General features: G+C 29.1%; 1 protein-coding gene across 1 annotated transcript; it reads left to right on the top strand.

Moving 5' to 3' along the window:
* Positions 1-1,578: 1,578 nt before the first annotated feature.
* On the top strand, positions 1,579-11,184 carry LOC119614610 (allatostatin-A receptor-like; the record flags this gene model as incomplete). The annotated part of the gene is made up of 3 exons (XM_037970730.1): positions 1,579-2,357; positions 8,635-8,916; positions 11,026-11,184. Coding segments are annotated over exons 1-3 (999 nt in total), but the record flags the coding sequence as incomplete, so codon positions are not given.
* Positions 11,185-11,551: the final 367 nt, after the last annotated feature.

Below are 11,551 nucleotides of genomic sequence, written 5' to 3'. Positions count from 1 at the left end.
TTTTTGTTAGTTAGTTAGTTTAGTTCGTTAGTTAGTTATTGTAGTTAGTTAGTTAGTTCGTTTAGTTAGTTCGTTATGTTAGTTGGTAGTTAGTTAGTTAGTTCGTTAGTTTAGTTAGTTAGTAGTTATGTTAGTTAGTTAGTTAGTAGTTAGTTAGTTAGTTAGTTAGTTAGTTAGTTAGTAGTTAGTTAGTTAGTAGTTAGTTAGTAGTTAGTTTCGTTTAGTTAGTTAGTTAAGATAGTTAGTTAGGTAGGTACGTTAGTTAGGTAGTTAGTTAGGTAGTTAGTTAGTTAGTAGTTAGTTAATTAGATAGATAGTTAGTTAGTTAGTTAGTTAGTAGTTAGTTAGTTAGTTAGTTAGTTAGTTAGTTAGTTAGTTAGTTAGTTAGTTAGTTAGTTAGTTAGTTAGTTAGTTAGTAATTAGTTATAGTTAGTTAGTAGTTAGTTAGTAGTTAGTTAGTTAGTTAGTTAGTAGTTAGTTAGTAGTTAGTTAGTTAGTAGTTAGTTAGTTAGTTAGTTAGTTAGTTAGTAGTTAGTTAGTTAGTTAGTTAGTTAACGATGATAACACATCGAAATATTGCCCCGTACACCAGATGTAGGCATAGAGCTCTCTCATAAGTTTTATTGATTTTACACGTACATTAACTAATACTGTTAAAAAAACAAACAAAGCCAGTCAGAGAGCTTATTCATTATCTCTGCTGTACTTGTTTTAGAGCAGGAGAGCTCTTTGCCTACCTATGTCGTAGACCCACATATGTGTGTTTATTTTGGGTCTGTCCGTCCGCCTGACTGATGAAAACACGATAGGAGGAAGGAGTAAAATGCCTACGTACTACTTCAAAAGACGGGTCGTTTAAGGTCATACAATTGTGGAATATCGGGAAAATTTTATATAAATCCGTAATTTGTAAATGGTTAGCCCATGTTTGAAACAATTTTTCATGCTTTAGACAAAGTATTATCCATTGCGATCTGAATCTGTTTATGATCCGATTCAAAAGAACTTTATATGTATAGTAAATCAGCTTTATACTCTCTCTAATAGTTTACCAGGTCTTCGATTTTGAAAATAAAAAGTTCAAAATTGGTTATTGTAGGGTTTTTAACTAATAACGGATGCAAATATTTCCGATTTTGGAACTAAAAAAGAATTGTTTAAAGAACATCGCCTAAATTATAGCCATTTTAAGTTTAACAATTATAAAAAGCAGATTTTTTGCGAAAAATGTACTTAGAGTTTAGTTCACACTTAGTTAAACTTTACAATTTCGTTAACGAGGGAACCGGGACCACATGCATCCATTAATCGACCCAAAAGATATCTACGTTTGGAATCTACGATAAATTTTTTACTACCTTATACATAACAAGATATCGAAGGTTTATAGAACACATTTTGTATGAAGTACTATATTATAAACCTTTGATAAATTGTTATGAATAAGTGATTGGTAACCATTTTGATTTATTTTCTGAGATTCCTATATAAAATAGCTAAATATATTTAAATTATAAATTAAGCATCTAAAAAGGAAATGGTGTAAATTAAAGCCATATTATCATTAACAGAGTGAAAATCAATAAAAATTTAACATGTGTTTTAGTGATTAATTAAAATATTATAAAAATAAATGTTTGAATATAAAATAAAAGAAATAAATAATTAATAAAAAATAAAAATTACCATAACAATTACGTTTAACAAGAGAAATCACTATAAAATTATAAAAATAAATACTATTAAACATTCCCTTTAAATCAATAAACCAATTTAAACAACTTTACACAGACAACAAAATGCCTCCTAACTTTGAAAATACCTCCGCCGCTATACCTTCACCAGCCACCACCCTTTATAATTACAACAATGCCACAACAAAAGAACAGGATTTATTTCAAGATTTCTACGAAATAAGCAGTTTAGTACGTGTAACTGTACCCTTATGTTTCGGAGTTATTGCTTTAACCGGCTTCTTTGGCAACATCTTAGTCATACTGGTCGTGTGTCTTAATAAACAAATGCATTCGACCACAAATTTATTAATTGTTAATTTAGCTGTAGCCGATTTGTTGTTTGTAATCTTTTGTATACCTTTTACCGCCGCCGATTATGTGGCCGATTCATGGCCTTTCGGTGACCTATGGTGTCGTACCGTACAGTATTTAATTGTGGTTGCTGCCTTTACAAGTATTTATACTTTGGTTCTAATGTCTATTGATCGTTTTTTGGCGGTGGTACATCCCATACGTTCACGTATGTTGCGTACCGAAAAAATTACCAAAATATGTATTGCAGCCATTTGGACGGTGATATTGCTAGTGTGTTTGCCAGTGGCTTTTACACATGGAGTTGTGGTAAGTTATTTTTTGCCCCCAGGCCTTTTTACGCTCCTGTTAATATTAAATTATACTCATTATTATCAACACCCTTGCATTAATTGCGGAAATTCATTCGTTTTATAAATTTTCGAAATTAATTTCATTAAACACATTTAAAAATAAATAAACACATTATTTATTATTAATTTATTACTTATTTGTTGGCTGAATAACTGAAAGAATAAGTGTACATATTATTATGTTGGCCTTCATGCCAGTTCATTCCACTTGACTCCAAATTATTTCAATTAAATTTATTAACATATTAAATAACTATTAATATTATTATATAAAAATAAGAAATATAAAATCATAGTAGATAGATAAATAAATATGTTTTAATGAAATCTTTAAATAATTTGTTATAGTTTTGTACATACAACATAATGAAATTCAGATATGTATATTATAATCCCTTTTATAAGCTCATATGTATGTATTTATGTGATTTTAATTCATACATATTCAATCAAAATTATTAAATATTAAAGACCAAATAGCAGTTATTATTTAGTAATTCAAAATATGTAGATTATTATTATCTGCAGGACTAGCTTTTTTAAAGAACTTTCTAGGAATTAATTTAAGATTTGGATTAAAGTATTTATTTGAATAATTTCGTAATAAAAGGATTTATTTATTAGTCTATGACATGGTGATGATGACCACAAACTCATTGCAGTGAAAACATGCCAAAGTTTTTGCTATGAATCGAACCCACTGCCTTCCGACTGATAGACAAGCACATCACCAAACTATCCTACCGACACACTCCATAATATATAAAGACTTTTCAAGTAATTGATTTAAAATCTTTAGCAATTTCAGATCAAATCAATTTGACAAAAAATAAAAAAATTGTTTCAAATTTTTTATTCTTAATATTTAGAGTGCAACAAATAAACAAACGTGTCTCGAATAATAACAAATTCTAACGAAATTCAAAATTTAAACAATGCAAAAACCATACAACAAGAAAATTGCATTTTAATAAAACATTAAAGTATATATAATTATATACACAAGCTTCCATATATAGTATACCTAGTTCTTTTAAAAGTTTTTAGTCACTGTTCAAGAAAAATAAGCTATTATTATGTTCTCTAAAACAGAGCAAACTTTATAATCTTAGGGACTCTTAGATCGGACCTAGAAGTAAGTACATATGCAAGTAGAATAATTTCCCGATAAAAACCTATCCGGCTGTCCATGAGCCTCATTTGAGGCCTCATTCCTCCTCATAAGTCCTCTTCTTAAAATGATATGATCGCCCAGAAATCACTTATATAAACACTATGAAATTCGTCATAAAAAACTTTTTTTATAAACATTAATGCTTTTTTAATTGGCCCTACCCCCTTATGAAAGACCGCCCATTTCCCTCAGAAATATTTATATGGATGTTAAAGGTCTTCTTGCAAAATATTAAGATTCTAACTCCCATATTTTCCCAGATAAACGAATTTTAGTATTTAATTCTATGGGAGGTAACACGCCCCCTATTGCAAGTCCGCCCATTTTTTGTCCTAAATATTTAAGTCGATACTAAAGTGGCTCCGAAAGATTTTCTTTATATGGGAGGTGCCACACCCGTTGAAGCTAGGCTGCTCATTTTATCAACGTGTGTTACTATGGATATCAAAGTTGTTCATACAAAATTTGATGACTCTAACTGTTGCAGTTTCTTAGATATGCGACTTTTAATACTATCCCCTACTTGAAATTCCAAAAACAAGAGTAGCCTATAGTTCCTTCCAGACATACCGGAAGACACTGTGAAAATTTCAAGAAAATCGGTTCAGCCGTTCACAATCATTTTTATATATATAGATATTATTTTAGGGTATCATATGTTCTACCAAGCCCGACTATAATTTCATAATTCTTTTGTCTAATAAGCGGTAATTCACACTGTATAAGAATAATCAATTTTTAAACTAGTAAGAGGGTTTCGGCTATATCAAATCTTATATAAACACCATGGATCCTAAATTTGTAACACTCAGAAGGCAGCATAGGCTGGACATAGGCTTTTATTAATGTTATTTAAATATTACTAACATTTGCTTATTTATTAGACTTAGGCAGAATATTAATATGAATGATTTTCTAAAATTTGCCTTTAATGGGTCAACTATGAACTGAGCTATACAGTATTTAAAAGTATGATTACTTTCTGAGAAACAAATATTTTTGTAGAATTTTAGCATATCTACTTTAAGTATATGATTTCTTGCCAATGATCTTATTTCCAGTAACATGGGAGGTATGATCAATTATGGACCGATTCCCATAAAATTTGGTTGTGTGATTTTCGATCTAACAAAACTTGATTGTGTCGAATGACATTTCTTGACCAGGTTTTAACCAGTTATGAACGTTAATGCCGTACTTAACGTTATATTTTCGAGGTACGTTATATCAAGCTTACATAATTATCATATTTATGAGTATTTAAAGAGTATGCCGGATGGAGTACCAAAAACTATTTTTCTTCCTGAAAAGGGTAAATTTTAGAAAAGTACCAGACTTATATCCATTTTTTAAGAATAAATTTATGTGTTATTTGTCCATTTTAGAACGAACAACCACTCTAGTAGAAACTTCAAATAATGCAACAGAAGTGTCACATCAAACTTAAATATTATATTAAAACTGTCAATATTAAGGAAACTAATATTTATAAAGACTTATTATAACAGTGTATGTAGAAGTGTTATAGGAAATTATTAATAATTTTACTAAAACTTATAAAATTGTTATGTGTATATGGATGTAGGTGTGTGTGTGTGCAAGTGTTATATGTAGTTAGTATTAAAGTGGTATAAAATGTACTTAATGTCTGCTTTACGAGTATGTTTAACAAAACACAAGTATGTGCTTGTATGGGAAAGTGTTTAAACTTTCTATAAATACATTTTTCTATATAATTTTTCTTTTTGCTTTGCACTCTCATTACAAGTAATAAGAATGTTTGTAAACACACACATACAAATACACATGATTTCAAAAACATTTATAAAATACACACTTGTTGTGTTATTGTTAGTTTAGTGCATAACTTGTAGCGACATATCCAACATTTATTCAGTTATACAACGTAGGGGCACCACAGACCCTCCCCAAAAAAGATTTATTATTACAATGTCTAATGATATTTTGAACACACTTTGTTGTAGTATTACAAATTGCCTACATACATACATGCATATGTTCATTTCAAGTAAGGTACATGTGTATCTATGTAGTATCTGCTAAAAGTACGTGTATATGTAGTACAACATATGTTATCTATTTTATAGTTTTAGGCCTATATAGTTTAACAATTTAAGATGTCACATTATTAGTGCGTTTCTAATACATTATAGTACTTTTAATAATATTTAACGATGTGTTAGAAATTAAAAGACACATAACCATAAAGTGTCTGCAATAAGTTTTTATACTATTTTAGTAGAACGTAAGGATCCAAAATATATAAATTTTAGAAACTACAAAATGATAAAAATCCCCACTGCAGAATGTATAAAAAAAAACTCTCACCATAAACTATAAGTTAAATTGTTTTATTTTATAAATATTTTTTCTCTAATTTTATTTAATTTTCTTGTTAATGTATTTATAAGCATTAGGTGTGAAAAATGTCTAGATTTTACTAATAGAAGGAAGGTATTTGGCAGCACAGCAAAAAAAAAACTTAAAAATTTTAAAACATTTCATAAACATATGACTACTACAAATTTGTTTACACATAGAAACAATTTTTTAAATTATTTATGTTAAAATTATTTAAATATTAAAAAAAAATTTGTTTTCACTTTTAAAGTTTATTTAAATAGCAAACAGATCGCCTTAAGGCGTAATCCGAAGAAACCAAAACTTTATAATGATACAACATGTGTCTGCTATTTTTTTTATGAACCTATAATTCGATAAATATTTGTAAAAAAGATTTTCCTTATGATGAGTAATTTTGCACAATTTAATTAAATTTAAATTTTTATCAATATTTACCAATATTTCCAATTAATTCGTTTGATGCTTGACTATTAACTAGTAGATAAACCTTCTAAATCTTTTTCCATCCTCTATTCTATAAAATTCTGGTTGACGAGGTGTCGATGATTGAAATGGCCATAAATTGTGGAATTTTGTTATTCATTTAACTTTTTGCAATGTAGTTTACCTGGCTGTTAGCCATACGTTATTTTGTTTTAGCCACAAATACGAACATATGTATGTGTGTAGATATGAACAATGTGGAGATATATGGACTATGGAAAACAACTGAAAGCTAAAAAGTGTTTTTAAAGGAGGTGTGTGTTGAAGCTGATATTGTTGAGATAATGTTTGTAATCTATCTATCTATCTATCTATCTATCTATCTATCTATCTATCTATCTATCTATCTATCTATCTATCTATCTATCTATCTATCTATTCTATCTATCTATCTATCTATCTATCTATCTACTATCTATCTATCTATCTATCTATCTATCTATCTATCTATCTATCTATCTATCTATCTATCTATCTATCTATCTATCTATCTATCTATCTATCTATCTATCTATCTATCTATCTATCTATCTATCTATCTATCTATCTATATATCTATCTATCTATCTATCTATCTATCTTTCTTTCTTTCTATCTATCTATCTATCTATCTATCTATCTATCTATCTATCTATATATATATCTATCTATCTATCTATCTATCTATCTATCTATCTATCTATCTATCTATCTATCTATCTATCTATCTATCTATCTATCTATCTAATCTATCTATCTATCTATCTATCTATCTATCTATCTATCTATCATCTATCTATCTATCTATCTATCTATCTATCTATCTATCTACTATCTATCTATCTATCTATCTATCCTATCTATCTATCTATCTATCTATCTATCTATCTATCTATCTATCTATCTATCTATCTATCTATCTATCTATCTATCTATCTATCTATCTATCATCTATCTATCTATCGATCTATCTATCTATCTATCTATCTATCTATCGTATCTATATCTATCTATCTATCTATCTATCTTATCTATCTATCTATCTATCTATCTATCTATCTATCTATTATCTATCTATCTATCTATCTATTCCGTATTCTGATTCAAATAACACCTTTTAATTAAACACCATGTTGTTTTCATCTACTCAATCAAATAGTTGATTGTCTAAATGGACACATCAGTTTAATGTTTTCAATTGTACGCTTTTTTACATTCTTTATAACACTCAAACACATGCATCTGCTGCCTCTCTGGAAAAGCTGCAACAGGAATATTTTTCTATCTTTATAGAAAAATAAACAAATTTCACAAAAAATTTAAATTATTAACAATACCGTTTGTATATAATTTTATAATCAAATTTTTTGTACTATTTTCCACAAATATCATGCTGTTTTATTTTTATGATGCTCCTCGGTAGTTTTTGGAACATGAATGGGGCTGAGCAGCAAACGAAAGTATTTATAAAATATTGGCAATCTAAAGCAGCAACGGATTGTGTTAAATTGTTTTTGTATTGTTTTGTTTTTATTTGTTTTGCCCACAGACAGACATATATAATAAAGTCGTAAAAATTGTTGGAAATATTATTTTTACGATTTTTGAATAAACATTACTTTACGTACAATAAACATTAATTATATACATGTACATATGTACGTATGTATGTCTAAATAAAAACAATATAAAATGTGAACGAATAATAACAATAACAAAACAAAATGTATGTGTAAATATTTTCATAATTTTTTTCAATATAAATATACGTTAATAATTTTACACTTTCCAACGCATTGCAATGTTGCAATTATATGATGAGCATTATTACAATAGATTTTATGTTTTATTTTGCAATTGAAAGTAGGCACTTAGTAGAAAACAAAATGTATTTGGGCAGCGTGCACATTTATAAATATAACAATTTTGGGATTATGCACAATGGGGAGTTTTAATATAGAACTATATGTAACCAAAATAAACAATTTCTTGTTAAGTAAGCTAGAGCAATATTATTTACCTAAATTTTTATTTTATTTTAAACTGGAAATTATAAACAATTTAAAATCCATTCCATTGTATTGTACATTCTAATATAATTTTCATTAACATTGATTTAATTAACTAATTGATGTAGAATTAAATTGAATTACTTGATTTTCGTGCAAATCCTTTTTCACACTTTACAATTTTTATACCATTTCAATTGCAGAAGACCGATGATGATGATCCAGATTTCCCCGAATTCGAAGTGTGTCAATTTATACCAAATGATTTTATAGGACTCCGAACGTATCAAATAATATTTTTTACCAGCTCGTATTTACTCCCTCTAATGGTCATTAGTGGTTTGTATATGCGTATGATAACTCGTTTGTGGCGACAAGGCAGTGGTGTTCGCATGTCTGTCGAATCACAGAGAGGACGTAAACGTGTGACACGTCTGGTTGTCGTTGTTGTGATTGCATTTGCATCATTATGGTTGCCAGTACAGGTGAGAGTTTTGCTAAAACATTGTTATGATGAAGATTTTTGTTTTGTTATTTAATTTGAAAATTCCTGCATCAGAGTGTATGGGTGTGTTGAAGATGTGATGAGTGTTTGTGTGTAAATATTTGACAACGGCACCGTTAGAGGTATACAGTAGACACATGTACGAATAGAACAACCTAGACGACAAACTGACTGAAAGACAATATGAGAAAGTGATGATATTGTTACTAGCTTTGGGTTGGATTTTAAAGTTTTCGTATTTGTTGTTTGAATTTCCATTTTCCCAACATGGGATATTGCAATGTTACAAATGTATGTTTGCATTTTGTTACAGTTATTGTTAGTTGATGTGAATGGCTAGAAGTTGATTCAACATACTAGTTACTAATGCCTTGTTTTGCAATCAATGCACAATGGGTGGTATAAATAAACATTTCTAAATTAAAATGTCTATAGTCTAGACTATATTCCAGTTTATAGTCTAGTTTTATATTCTAGTCTATAATCTAGTCTATAATCTAGTCTATAGTCTAGTCTATAGTCTAGTCTATACTCTAGTCTGTAGTCTAGTCTATAGTCTAGTCTATATTCTAGTCTATATTCTAGTCTATAGTCTAGTCTATAGTCTAGTCTATAGTCTAGTCTATAGTCTAGTCTATAGTCGTCTATAGTCTAGTCTATAGTCTAGTCTAGTCTAGTCTATAGTCTAGTCTAGTCTATCTAGTCTATAGTCTAGTCTATAGTCTAGTCTATAGTCTAGTCTATAGTCTAGTCTATAGTCTAGTCTATAGTCTAGTCTATAGTCTAGTCTATAGTCTAGTCTATAGTCTAGTCTATAGTCTAGTCTATAGTCTAGTCTATAGTCTAGTCTATAGTAGTCTATAGTCTAGTCTATAGTCTAGTCTATAGTAGCTATAGTCTAGTCTATAGTCTAGTCTATAGTCCTAGTCTATAGTCTAGTCCTATAGTCTAGTCTATAGTCTAGTCTATAGTCTAGTCTATAGTCTAGTCTATAGTCTAGTCTATGTCTAGTCTATAGTCTAGTCTATAGTCTAGTCTATAGTCTAGTCTATAGTCTAGTCTATAGTCTAGTCTATAGTCCTAGTCTATAGTCTAGTCTATAGTCTAGTCTATAGTCTAGTCTATAGTCCTAGTCTAGTAGTCTAGTCTATAGTCTATCTATAGTCTAGTCTATAGTCGTAGTCTATAGTCTAGTCTATAGTCTAGTCTATAGGCCTAGTCTATAGTCTAGTCTATAGTCTATAGTCTATAGTCTAGTCTATAGTCCTAGTCTATAGTCTAGTCTATAGTCTAGTCTATAGTCTAGTCTATAGTCTAGTCTAGTCTAGTCTATAGTCTAGTCTATAGTCTAGTCTATAGTCTAGTCTATAGTCTAGTCTATAGTCTAGTCTATAGTCTAGTCTATAGTCTAGTCTATAGTCTAGTCTATAGAGTCTAGTCTATAGTCTAGTCTATAGTCTAGTCTATAGTCTAGTCTATAGTCTAGTCCTATAGTCTAGTCTATAGTCTAGTCTATAGTCTAGTCTATAGTCTAGTCTATAGACTAGTCCTATAGACTAGTCTATAGTCAAGTTTATAGTCTAGTCTATAGTCTAGTCTATAGTCAAGTCTATAGTCTAGTCTATAGTCTAGTCTATAGTCTAGTCTATAGTCTAGTCTATAGTCTAGTCCTATAGTCTAGTCTATAGTCTAGTCTATAGTCTAGTCTATAGTCTAGTCTATAGTCTAGTCTATAGTCTAGTCTATAGTCTAGTCTATAGTCTAGTCTATAGTCTAGTCTAGTCTATAGTCTAGTCTATAGTCTAGTCTACAGTCTAGTCTATAGTCTAGTCTATAGTCTAGTCTATAGTCCTAGTCTATAGTCTAGTCCTATATTCCATTTTATAGTCTAGTTTGTAGTATAGTCTATTCTATATTCTATAGTCTAGTAGACTTTTAATTTTCTGTTACTGTTTCTTGACATTTCAATTCTCATAAATTTTTTCTACTTTACTCTCCCATTGTGCAATGTACGTGTTTGCACATTCTCTTCATCTATATACAGAGATTGTATTTAATATTTAACTAATGGAATCTTACATTTTTGCAGCTAATTCTACTGTTAAAAAGCCCTCTATATATACCATGCCGATACCAAGTTACCGTGATTTTACAAGTTGTCGCACAAACACTGGCATACGCGAGTTCCTGCATAAATCCGGTACTCTATGCATTTTTATCGGATAATTTTCGTAAAGCATTTCATAAGGTAAGTGAAATTTAATCTAAACTCAAATATACAAACATCATTTTCTGTGCATGGGGAGATTATTTATTAATTTTTCATTGAAATTTTCTCTCATACGTAACCAACAACAACTGGAAAAAAAATAAAGAATTTTAAAGTTCATTAAACTTGCATTAGTTTGTCCTTGTTGTCTTGATGATACATACATATGTATGTTTGTGTGTATGTATATTTTTATTAGTTTTTCATCGCTATAGTGGTGGGGGAGAATACGATGTGGTTGCTTTTAATATTAGCATTATTTAGATGCTTTAAATTGTTTAATCTTAGAGCAGAAAATAATTAGCAAATGTTTTAGGAATATTTTTGCAAATGCACATGTGTATGT

This window comes from Lucilia sericata, unplaced genomic scaffold (assembly GCF_015586225.1).
Source record: "Lucilia sericata isolate MDLA Ls3-8-SP2 unplaced genomic scaffold, ASM1558622v1 Contig003139F_arrow, whole genome shotgun sequence".
Classification (NCBI taxonomy): Eukaryota; Metazoa; Arthropoda; class Insecta; order Diptera; family Calliphoridae; genus Lucilia; species Lucilia sericata.
Note: the sequence above shows the minus strand (reverse complement) of the source record. Positions and strands in the feature narration are given on the sequence as shown.